The 12,936-nt window shown below is 43.6% G+C and overlaps 1 protein-coding gene across 1 annotated transcript in view; it reads right to left on the minus strand.

The window, feature by feature from the left end:
- IQCA1 (IQ motif containing with AAA domain 1) overlaps window positions 1-12,936 on the minus strand; it is a 141,403-nt gene that overhangs the window by 43,588 nt on the left and 84,879 nt on the right. The window contains exon 9 of the mRNA XM_044431818.1: window positions 7,364-7,470. Within this exon, the coding sequence (XP_044287753.1) occupies window positions 7,364-7,470 (107 nt within the window). The remainder of the gene's footprint in view (window positions 1-7,363; window positions 7,471-12,936) is intronic.

Genomic DNA, 12,936 nt, shown 5'->3' on the forward strand with positions numbered 1-12,936 from the left:
TGTCTCATGAAGGTACACGGAGTAGACCATGTAGCCACCCTGCAGATGTCATGCATGGGAACACCAGCAGACAGAGCAGAAGAGGCCATGACAGCCCTTGTAGAATACCTTTAGGCATGACTGGTAGGTCCAATTTAAAGAGATGATAAGACAGTTCAATTGTCTCTACAATGCATTTAGAAAGCCTTTGGGTAGTAATCGGAGATCCTTTGTCATGCTGTGAGTATTTGACAATAGGCGTTTAGTTTTCCTAAAGTACTCAGAATGGGATTGATAAAAAGCTAAGCATCTAGCGTATGTAAGGAACGTTGATCAGTGTCGGTGTGGGAAAGAAGGCAGGCAAGATGATATTTTGATTGATATTGAAAGGTAAAACAACCTTAGGAAGAAAGGTTGGGTCGGTATGGAGAATGACTTTTTCTTTGTGAAAGCTCAGGTATGGAGGATCTACCTGTAGAGCACACAGTTCACTAGCCCTTCTAGCTGAAGTAATGGCTATTAGGAAAGCAGTTTTCCAGGAGAGAAGACATAGATCGGTTGTGGCCAGAGGTTTGAAGGGAGGCTTAGTGAGAGCCTGGAGAACAACAGAAAGGCTTCACATTGGTACAACCGATCGGATTGGTGGTTGGAGATTTTGTAATCCTTTCAAGAAGCGATAGATGAGAAAATGTGAGAATACTGAGGAGCCGGAGACACAGCCGTGATGATGTGAGATTGCTGTGATGTACTCATTAATGGAGGAGGGTTTAAGCCCATCCTGGCGTAGCAAGAGTAGAAATTGTAAAATGTTCTCAATAGTAGCAGACTGAGGTGCAAAATTATTAGCTATAGCAAAGAAGTAAAGCGCTTCCATTTAGCATTATAGGAGTGGCACATAGCTGGTCTTACTGCAGACTGGAGAATGAACTGTATGTCAGGATGAAGATCACTCGGATTTGACGGAGGTGTTGGTATCAATGTTGATACTGATGACAATGCTGCATTAGGTTGAGACGTATCCGAGAGCAGCGTCGGAAGGGTTGTCTGTGTCGGATTTGACAAATTTTTTGATACTGATGGGGAAGAACCAGTCATTGAATGAGCCAGGCCATAAGGTTGAGAGAATGCAGGTCCTGATGTTGAATGGTGCCGTGTTGTTGAGTAAGCAGATGTGGAACCCGAGGAAGGCAAAGAAAGTTGTTATTGGAAAGCCGAAGAAGAGTGGGGAACCATAGTTGTCGGAGCTACCAAGGAGTTATGAGGATCCCGTGAGCATCATCCTGGCTGATTTTGGTCAGTGTCCTTGTTATCAACGGTATTGGCGGAAAGGTGTAGAAGAATTTGTTTGTCCAAGAAATCATGAGCACATCCCCGACCGAATTCAGACTGATGGCCGCTCGGAAGCAATATGTCATGCAGACAGAGTTGTTGTGAGTCGCAAATAAGTCTATGTCCGGCAGTCCCCAGAGACGAAAAAGGTGTTGGCAGACTTGACGGTCTAACTCCCACTTGTGAGTCGTGGACATGTGTCTGCTGAGAGAATCATCTTCTTCGTTAGTGGTCCCTGCGAGATGAACAGCTAGGGGAGTGATCCCAAAGGCAATGTACCAGACCCACAGGTGGAGAGTGAGATGAGCCAAGGGGGCTGACCTCATATCGCCTTCCTTGTTTATGTAGAACACAGTCACAATATTGTCCAATGCAATCTGCACGGTTCGGTCCCAAAGGATATTCTCGAAGGACCGAAGGGCTTTGAAGACTGCCAACATCTCTAAATAAGTGGTATGTCTGGTGGTCTTGTGTCCTTGCCAGGTATCCTGCGTCCAGAAAGTTGATTAGTGGACTCCCCAACCCGTCAGGGAAGCGTCAGTACAAAGAGTCAGGCGAATGGAATGGAACCCCAAAAGAAAGGTTGGCGTCTATCGTCCACCAAGACAGGGTGCGAAGAACCAAGGTAGGTGGCTGAAGCAGATGGTGTGGTTGATCGCTTTGTGGGTGGAAAAGGCAGTTGAACCAAAGTTGTAAGGGTCTCATCCGTAATCTGGTGTTTGGTACTACCAAAACTGTAGAAGCCATGTGACTGAGAAGCTTCTATATCAATAGCGCTGGAACAGTTTGTTGAGCAGTGATCCGCTGGATGGATGAAAGTAGCCTGTCCTTTCGGTCGTGAGGAAGAAAAGCTTGGGTGCGTAGCGAGTCAAAGCGAGCTCTGATGAAGTTGATGACCTGAGAGCGAACGAGGCATGATTTTTCAATATTAATGCATGGTCCAAGTCTGTCAAGGAGAAAGCAGGTTGTATAAATGACGGCTAGAAGGACCTCCTTGGAAGAGGAGATGATTAGCCAGTTATTGATGTAAGGGTAAAACTGAATACCCTGAAGCCTAAGATGGCACATAGGGGAGCCATACACTTGGTGAAAACTCTTGGAGCAGTAGTGAGACTGAAAGGGAGCACATTGTATTCAAATATGCTGGTACCAACAGTGAACCGGAAGAGACACCTGTGAGCCTGATGGATGCTTATATGAAAATAAGTGTCCTTTAAGTCCAAGGATGTGAACCAATCCTCTTTCCTGAGCAGTGGAAGGATATTGTGGAGCATGGTCATTCAGAATTTTTTGGTTTAGATGTATTTGTTCATGCCACACAAGTCCAATATTGGGCATAGACCACCATCCCTCTTAGGTACCGTAAAGTACCTTGAGTAGAAACCGTGCAGTCCTTTGGAGTGGTGCAGCTTTCGAATCTCTCCTTTACGAAGTAACTGGGAAACTTCATCCTGAAGGACCGGAGAGGAAGCCATATACCGGATCGATCCCGGTGGGGGCATGGTGTCAAACTTGATTTTATATCTGTGCTCTATGATAGAAAGAACCTACTTATCAGATATGATGGACTCTCAAATGGGGAGTCGGCCTTGCAGCCGATCCCCAAAAGGAAGAATGGAAGGTGGGTTGGAGGACTGAGGAGAGGTTCACACATCCCATCAATGCTGCCACTTGTTGGTGTTGGGGCAACAATGAGCCTGTTGGTATCGAGATGCATTCTGCCTCCGGTTCCTTTGCTGGCATGGTTGGAATTGCTGGTGCCCTGCATACTGAGGGTAAGGTTGCTACTGGTATTGAGAGCAAGGCCACGGCCACTTATGTCAGGTCTGAGAGGGTGTCTTCAAACAATGAGCTGTAAGACAAGCTTCCTGAATATTCTCCAGCTTGTTGTCTGTTTTCGAGTGGAAAAGCCTGGAGCCGTCGAAGGGCATGTTTTCCGTGCACCACTTGCTCTCATCTGGAAGGTTACCTGAGCGTAGCCAGGTGTGGCAACAAAGGGCGATGGCACCGACAAGAGCCCTAGAGTCACAATCAACATGATGTCTTGCCGTATTAAGTTGCTGAATGGAAAGCTGCACAGCCTCGCGGGTGAACATGCGGGCAAGGTCCCTCTGCTGCTCTGGAAGAGTAGAGGTAAGGGACTCGAGCTTCTGCATGAGGAAGCATTGATACCTTGCCATGGTAGCTTTGTAATTGGAGATGCACAGCCCGACTTCCATAGTAGCATAGATACGACAAGACATCATGTTGATCTTTCTGCCCTCTTTGTCCTTTGGCATTGATTGCTCTTTGTTCTCTCAACCCTGGGAAGCCTTGATAACAATTGAATTTGGCTTGGGATGTTTGAGGGGGAACGGGATGTCTTGTTCCCAAACCTTGTACATCGATTTGAGTTTCCTGGATGTCAGGTGCGGCTGATTTGGGAGCTGCCATGTATCCATCATTGCCTGCCAGAGTTGTAATAAATGGTAGAGCAATGGAGAATGAGTCCTCTTTCCTGACAATGTCGTAAATATTATCTTGGTTGGGATCAATGCAATGTTGGACATCGATCTCCAACGACTTCATCATCCTTGACAGCAGTTCCCTGAAGCTGCTGAGGGAATCTCCAGGAGAGCCTGGACTGTGCATGGAGATCACGGCATCTGGCAACGTGGAGGCCTGCTCAGAGTCATCCAAATTGGAGTGGTACGGAGGACTCAGTGACGACTTAGCAGGAGAAGGCGGGGGTCAGAAAAGAGCAACCGCAGAAGCCAACAGGACATCCCTTGGCACTGAATGAGGGGTGGTGTGACAAGGACGAATAGAAGGCCTTGTGCAGTAGCCATAGGGAGGATAATAGTCCCATGGATAGGACCAAGATGGATCAAAGTCCCTGTATGGAAGAGGAACCCAGTATTTAGAATGCTGAACTGGGGCCTGCTGTTGTTGTTAGAGGGATGCTGGATGTTGGAGAGCCCTCGGAGATCCCTACGGAGATGTAGGCATTGGTGTTGGGGAATGTGCCGGTGGCAGGTCAGTCTAAGACCAAGGTGAAGACTCCTAGATTTCGCCTCTAGCCACAGGGGCGGAATGGTCAGGAGTGTACAGAGCCGAAATGACGATCCATGGAGGAGACCCCAGTGGAGTCACTTGCATGATCGATGGAATCTTAGGGGCCAGGATTGAGGCGGGAATCAGTACCCAAGGTACAGTAATTACCGATTCCACGTGAGGCACTTTAGCATGCTTCTTGTGCCTGCGTTTGGCCTTATCGGGCTTGTTCTTCTTAGGTCTTTTTGGCGCAGAGGACTTGTTGGACCCGAAATGCTTCCTCTTCTCCTTCTGCTTTTGGTGAGGAGAATGAGAGGAGTTTTTTGCATCCTTAGAAGTTGTGCCACCATCCTATGGATGAGGAGGAGGAGGAGCGGCTTTAGATGGACCGGCTGCAGCGGTCTCTGCCAAAACCTTGTTCATAGCGACCAAAGCCTGGTCCCACACCATTTTCCACAGACAGTTTTCCTGGTTCTTGTGGGCCTGCCTGGTAAAGGACTGGCAATGGCCACACTTATCATGCATGGGCAGCACAGGTCATGAGGATCACTGGGGGACTTTTTAGCCCCACACTGGGAACACTTGTGGAAAGCTGCCCGCTGAGCCATTGAAGAAAAGAGAGACAGGAAACAGCAAACGAAAGAAGAATTTTAACAAGAGGAATAACAATAGAAGGGGTTATATACAGGGTATATATATAATTGAAAGGGGAAAGGGGAAAAGGGGGAGAAAAACTTTTCAACGGGGGAATTTGATAGGGTATAACTTGGATAAAGAAGATAAGAGAGAGAAGCTATAAAGTCAAGAGAATAACAGTAAAACTTTTGAATATAGCTACAAGAGACAAGCGAAAGGCTCGAGGCACAGCAAATGGTGGTCGCAAGACTGGGGAAATGGTGGGCACTCCACCCATTTATACTATGGGGGGGAGGGCATGGAATTCCCACCAAAACCATTAAAGCTGTTTCATCTTCCCAGCAACAGGCACTGCGCAAGCGCAGTACCCATAATGTGTGATGCACAGAGGCCACAATGAAGGACTTTCTGAGAGTTAGGACCCCTAGGGTATGGAATGGGGTTGCACGGGAGGCAGTTGAAGCCCCATTTGTGAGGGTGTTCAAGGATAGGCTAGACATGCACATAGTAGGCATGTTATGAGTGGAGCTGGCTGGAGCCGGGGGTCAGACTAGATGGCCTGGAAGGCCCCGTCTGACTTACTCTGATTCTATGTTCCTATGGGTACAACAGCACTCTCCTGACCATGCTGTCCACCAACTGGTATACACAGGCATAGTGCCTCTGATACTTGAGTATCAGTATCACTCCCAGTTTCTAGCCTTGCTATTTCTCCCATCTACACATGTGTAGAGGTCTCCCCTCACCACCCTTTTCCTCACTATTTCTTTCACTTCCCTGTTCCTTCCTGGCCTCTAGTGCTCCCTCTCTCACTCACTCGTTTCGCTTGCTGTTCCTCTCTACTGTTTTTCCCCTTGCTATTTATCCTTCACCTCTTCAGCTGACTGTTTCTCCCCTACCCTTAGCCTCTCATGACTTCCCAGGCCCTCCTAGCCTTTATGCTTACTATTCCCCCCCACCCTTTTATTCTGCAGTTTCTCTCCATTCTTACCCGCAGCCTTACTCTTTATCTCCCACTTTCTCACTCATTATTTCTAACTCTTCCCATTCCTAGCCCTGCTCTTTGTCTCCCCATTCCTTCCCCCTTCTCTCATTCTTTACACACACGTACCTTAGAGCATGGGTCCTCAAACTAAGGCCCGGGGGCCAGATGTGGCCTGCCATGCCCATTTATCCGGCCTGCCATGTCCATATGGATCCGCCGCACCTGCGCCCGCACCTGCCACTGCCCACCTTGCCCTGTGTGCGAAAACAATCTCCAAGAGAGCAAACCGCTGCCTCGTGCGCCCGCCTCATGGTGCATGCCCGCCCCTGCCTCGCCTCGTGCGCCTGTCCATGCCTTGCCTCACCATGCGCCCTTGCCTCCCCCTCAACATGCATGCCCACATGCGCCACCCCCACGCACCACCGGCACTGCCTTTCTGGCCCGCGCCCAGCACCAGCAGTTTTCAACGGCCCCCTAGTGGAAAAGTTTGAGGACCCCTGCCTTAGAGGCAAGCAGTGGCAGGTAGGGAAGAGAGAGGTTGAGCTTATGCTGAAGGAGGGAGAGCTTTTCCTCTTCCTGGGGTTGGGGAAAGGGGCATGTGTCTATAGGATAAGCAAAGCAGAGGTAGTCCTAATCATAGTTAATTCCCTCAGAATTTTCTGTAAGTATACATATATTGTAATCTTAAATGGTTATGCTTTTATGAGCCAAATATAGAAACATGGGGGGGAAGTGAGCCAGAAGGGGCCATCTAGTCTGACCCCTGGCCCCAGCCAGCTCTGCTCATGTAATCCCAATATGTGAATTGGCTTTAAAGTTCAGACCTTTCCTCTGCTTGTACTTAGTTTGTTGAATGAATGTCTCTTCCTTTGGATTAGCCAGATAGGCATAGCAGAATTATGTGACTAGTCACATCTTCCAAGGCCACAATTTTGTGGTTTTTCAAATTACCAAATATGCCCAAAGATGAGAGAGAGAGAGAGATCCCTATTCTACTGCATGTGCAGACTAGCCTCAGATAATGCATGTGAAGTACAACGTAGTTTTTTTTTGAGTGCTCAAGGTCATAAAGAAGTCAGAAATGAAGCCTTCCCTTTGCTTTTAGTAATTCATATGAAATCAGGAGAAAGGGGAGAAAATGAAAGCAGTATTTGCTGCATGAAAATTCTGATAATGTTGGCAACTCAAATAAAGGCCTAGAGCCCGCCCCCCCGCACCTCTTCATTTCATATCTCTACACAAAGGATCCCTCAAGTAACTACTCTATAGTGTAGGGTTAATGGGTAAGACAGAGTAATGCTACTCTATAAATACATATTATAAGCTTTTATTTTTTACATAGGAGTCCTTTATGGCAATAAGCCACTGTTTGTTACAAATGGCCTGCTAATACAAATTCACCTGCACTCTGATCTCTTCTTCCACTTCTTTCCTCTTTTCCTCTTTGATCATTTCTGGGTCATACTCCTGTGAGAAGTTCCATCCTTCATCTCTGTTCTGCCAAACTTCTATTATCACAGAAAAGAGGAGAAACACTAAGAAAATTCCCCAATTGATTGTTGTTTTATTAAAAGAAAGCAGCTTTACAATAATGTTTATATTGCTAGTATCTGGTAACTGATCTGGTTACAGTAGCAGCCCTTAGCAGCTTCAATCAAGTTTAACATATGATCTGGTCTTCTGAAATGGAAAACAACCATAATTAGTAAAACCTTAACTAATACTTGAACTTGTAGAGTGAAAAGTGAAAATTGTTATTCTGTGGTTTATAAAAAAATAAATTACAGATAGGTCTGCAACATAAGAGCTAAAACTGAGTAACAATATTGATGTATCCAAGAGAGGACTCAAGAATAATATATATTCTTCCTTGATAAAAACAGTAGTAGAAAGCTACTGTGCAGGGCCTACTTAAATCTTAGCTCAAGCTGATTTGGGGTACAATTTTACATTTCCTACATGAAATGCACAACTTCCTTGGAATGATCCTTTGGGTTTTTTGATTACTTAGTTATTGTACAACATGATTATGATGATTCCCCTAGTTATAATATAGGAAATATAATGATGTGGGAGATTGCTAGAAATAATGAAGAGAAGGACCTATTTGCTGCCTTTATGCTCACAAAAGATAAATGCCTTACTTTGAGCTAGGGATGTTTGGATTTTGTTAAATCCATTCTGTGTTTTACAGATTTTCATTCTGCAATTTGATCATTTGTAGAATCAGACTTTTTAAAACTAGAATTTCCTTCTACATGTGCTAATTCACATCAATGCTAATGCAGACATGCAGATTAGCACATTTGTACAAGTTTGTAATTGCACATTAGAACTCATGCAAATCAGTGCAACACCATGTTCAAATGCAGAGTAGTATGGAATACACAATATCCCTGTTTTTCCCCAATGTATAATGCATTCTTCTATAGACTTGGCCATTTTTAGCTTTAATGTAACAATCTGTATAAAGTTTTGCTATCCCTTTAAAGTTTTGTGCAAAACAACATGGGATGAACCTGAATATTAAAAGTCAGCTTCAAGAGTAAAGTTATTTTAAAAGTTTCAGTTCTCCCCAGCCAGGATAGCTGTATCTTGTCCCACCATTTAATCTCACTTTTAATACGCTCCATTACTGGAAAGAAATTGAAATGCTTCAATTTAGCCAGGTTTTTATGAATTATAATTCCCAGGTATTTCATTTTTTTATGATTGAGTGTAAAACCAGATAATGTTTCGATGACCTTTTGTATTTTGAGGGGATTATTAAGACATAGTATGCCAGATTTCATATAGCTGATTTTTAACCCAGCTACTGCCCCAGTTTGCTATCTTTACTTGCACCTCTGGAATAGATGCTATCAGATAACACATGGTAGGCATGTCATGAACGGAGCTGGCTGGAGCTGAGGGTCAGATTAGATGGCCCAAGAGGCCATTCCTGACTTGCTCTGTTTCTAGGTTTCTGTAAGCAAGAAGTAATGCTACATTATCAGCAGGCACACATAGAAAATGATTCTGCTCACTACTCCCAATTTCTTTCTTTCTTTCTTTCATTCAGAAGGCTTCTATGCCGCCCCATTTGCCGAAGGCTCGGGGCGGCTCACAATAATAAATAAACACAGTATAAAACAATATAATATGAGTCGACCTGGCCCAAAAAATAAAATAAATAAATAATATTAACAATTAAAATAATGTTTGAATAAAAAGGTCTTCGCCTGGCGCCAAAAAACAAATAACGACGGCGCCAGGCGGACCTCTCTGGGGAGCGCATTCCATAGATTGGGTGCCACTGCAGAAAAAGCCCCCCTCCGAGTACCTACCCTCCTAATTTCCTTCACGGAGGGTTCCCGGAGAAGGGCCTCTCCTGCTGATCTCAAGGGGTGGGCGGGCATATATGGACGTAAGTGCTCCTTCAGGTAACCAGGACCCAAGCCTTTAAGGGCTTTATAGGTCATAACCAACACCTTGAATTGGGCCCGGACTTCAATGGGGAGCCAGTGAAGCTGACGGAGAACTGGAGTCATGTGAACTCCATGTGGAGTCATTTATATCTGGCTTAGCTCAAAGGACTCTTTCCAAGGACTCTTATGGCAAATAAGAGTGGGGAAAGAAGTCAATTCTGCCTTGATCTCCTGACCAGATTAGTAAGAGAGGCCTCACTTCCATTTGTTCCAAACATTGCTTTGGATGCTTTGGAAACTTTAGAGATGGTCCTTATGAATAAAATTTCCCCACCCAATCTCAGTTAATAACTTGAACAGAAAAACAAAACAAAACTAAGCATTCTAATCAGCCAAATGTTTTATACACACTGGGCTGTCCAGTTGTTTTTTTGTGTTTTTCTTCCAGTGAAATCACTTTCAGCATTCTTCGGATGGGATCAGCTAGCTCTCAATGTGACATTAACGTAATTATCATCATCAACCCTAAACTGCCCCATAGCTGGGCTCACTGGGTGGTTTACAATAACACATAAAATATAAAATACAGGCAACAATAAGAATATTGTATAACTACAATACAAAATTTAAAAGCCAAATTTAAAACAAATTACAAAGCAATAGCTATATGAATTCCATCAAAACTGAACCTTTGTGAGATGTTATAAAGCACAGAATCATAGAATAGTAGAGTTGGAAGGGGCCAGAGGCCATCAAGTCAAACCCCCTTATCAATGCAGTTCCACAAGTTAAACCTTCCCTCTCACATGGCAGTCCAGCTGCATCTTGAATGCCTCTAGTGTGGGAGAGTCCACAACCTCCACAAGTCATTGGTTCAATTGTCATACTGGAGTCAGGACATTTTTCCTGATATTTAGCTGAAATCTGGTTTCCTGAAACTTGATCGCTTTATTCAGTGTCTTGTGCTTTGGGATGACTGAGAAGAGATCCTGTCTGTCCTCTTTGTGACAGCCTTTCAAGTACTTGCGGAGTACGTATTTCCTCTCAGTCTTCTCTTCTTGGGACTAAACATGCCCAGTTCTTTCCATCTCTCCTCACAGGGCTTTGTTTCCAGTCTCTGGTTCATCCTTGATCATCCCTCCTCTGCACTCTTTTCAGTTCATCTGCATCTTTCTTAACCTGTGGTGCCCAGAACTTGACACAGTACTCCAGATGAGGCCTAACCAGTGCTGAGTAAAGCTTGGGATATGGAAGTGATACTTCTATTAATGCAGCCTTGCTGCTAAAATAGCAGTGATTGATTTCAAGGCTAAATTCAAAAGGTCAATGGGTTTGCTATCCCTGAACTATCTTTGGATCCTTCATGTATTTGGGACCAACATAATACTAGATGCTGTGTGTATTAGGAACTAGGAGCAGCTTCTACTTTTTGTAAAAATTTCCAGAGTATCCATCAAATCCAGTTCTCTTGTTTTTGAGTTTCTCTTAGTGTTTTGTCAGCTGAGAAATTTGATTAAATATAGCTTTATGTCCTTCTGACACATGCTGTTCACTTATGGCATCTAAGTAGACCTTCTTTACATATGGTAGATTCTTTGATATATTAAATTTTTGGCAGATAAATTTTTGCAAAACCTTTAGTAATATCCTTGTTCATGTGCTGTAACTTACCCTGCTCACCTTGTATTGCTAGAATTCTGTTCCTATTAATCCTAAGGATTTTAGCTAGCAATTTGGAGTTTTTATCTCTATACATTTGTAATGTTTCTGCTGCATATACCACAATGCACAATGTTACCATTGTTTTCTGCACTTTTAGCCATTCTATTTCTCTCATTTTTCCTAGCAGCTCATTTGAAACTTTACAGATCTTACTTGTTCATGCTTAGCTTTTGAGGTTTTAAGTTATCATTTGTAGCCCTTTCTGCCTCTCCTTATGAAACTTAATAAAAATGGCCTTCCCTTCAATACAATTTTGCATAATTGCTGCTTTCATTGCATCTTGCATTATAGCCTGTGATGCTTTTCCAGCAAGTTGGTTTTAAATAGAATTTCAATTCCTCTTTAGTTTTATTAGAGATCTCCAGACCTCTAGGTGGCAGAGGTAGGTTTCCGCTATCTGATAAACTGCTATCGTTGAAGTTATGGCACTTTGTTCTTGAATTAATCTTGAACCTATGCACCTGACCACCACTTAAGATCTGGATCGGAGGTGCTTCTTCAGGAGCCCTCTTTGAAAGAGATTAGGAGAGTGGCTACCTGGAGAAGGGCCTTCTCTGTGGTGGCACCCTGGCTGTGGGAAATTCTCTCCAGAGAGGTGCACCTGGCGCCAACACAATTCTTTTCAGTGCCAGGCCAAAACCTTTTTATTTTTTCCATTGTTTTAAGACTCAGTTTTTATTTTAGTCAGGCTTTTATCATAGATGTTATGCTGTGCCTTTGTTATTGGACTATCCTGAGACTTTTATGTATAGGACGGGGCACAAAAGTTTTAAATAAATAAATAAATAAATAATCAATCAATCCTGATCCTTGTATTTCTAAGATGAGCACTGTTGAGCCTAAATACTTACAAACCAATGTGTAATCAATATGCATGTAAATACGAAAGCATGGAGGAAAATAGGAATATTCTTGTTTCCCAGGGTTCAGTTCTCTCTGTGAATTTTCCAGATTCTGATTTTCTAGAAATTTGTCTAAACCAGTCCAATAGGGCTTTAAGTGCCTTTAAACCCATCCTGTCCAACTGCAATTTCTCAAATTATCACTCTCTTCCTGTAATTAGCTCTCCTTCTTTAAAGGGACTCAAATCCTTAAAAGTACTCCCCACAAATGTTAGTTATCTCAAACTTGGTTTGTACCAGTACCAATAGTAAGAGTTTTGTCTCCATATTAACCCTTTTATATAGAAGCTCAAGAAACCCAGTTTCAGGTTGGATGTCAGGAAGTACTCCCTGATGGTTATGACCCCTAGGATATGAAGTGGGCTTCCATGGAAGGTGGCAGAGGCTCTGTCAGTGAGGGTGTTCAAAGTAAGATTGGACAACCACATGTTGGGGGTTACATGAACAGAGCCAGGGGTCAGACTAGATGGCCCAAGAGACCCCTTCTGACTCTATATTTCCATGTATCTACTCCTTGGCGCTCATCTTTAGATTGGAAATGGAAAGAACTCACAAGTATTAGGGCAACTCCACAATTTTGAAGAAATTGGGACTGTTAATTGTTGTCTGGCAATGGAGCAATTTACTTCAGTGATGTTTCTGATATATTCTGATACATTTCCTGAATTAAGGTTATCTCAGGTCTAACCTTGCGAATGAAACTTGAAATTGTTCATTTTTAACCCCTTTAAGTGCAGTTACTACTAAATTATCTGTGTGTACAGTTTCTCTGCAAGTTATTTTTCATCCTTAACATCCTGGAGCCTTTTTTTAAACATTAAAAAATGGAAAATATTCATGTACACCTGCATTCATAAAGCCAGCTGAGGAAGGACCCTGCTGTGTTCCCTTTCTGCAAATTCTTTGTATACTTGAGCCATAAAGTAATGAAAATATGCTGCAA

This window comes from Varanus komodoensis, unplaced genomic scaffold (genome assembly GCF_004798865.1).
Source record: "Varanus komodoensis strain SLA01 unplaced genomic scaffold, ASM479886v1 scaffold23, whole genome shotgun sequence".
In the NCBI taxonomy this organism is placed as follows: Eukaryota; Metazoa; Chordata; class Lepidosauria; order Squamata; family Varanidae; genus Varanus; species Varanus komodoensis.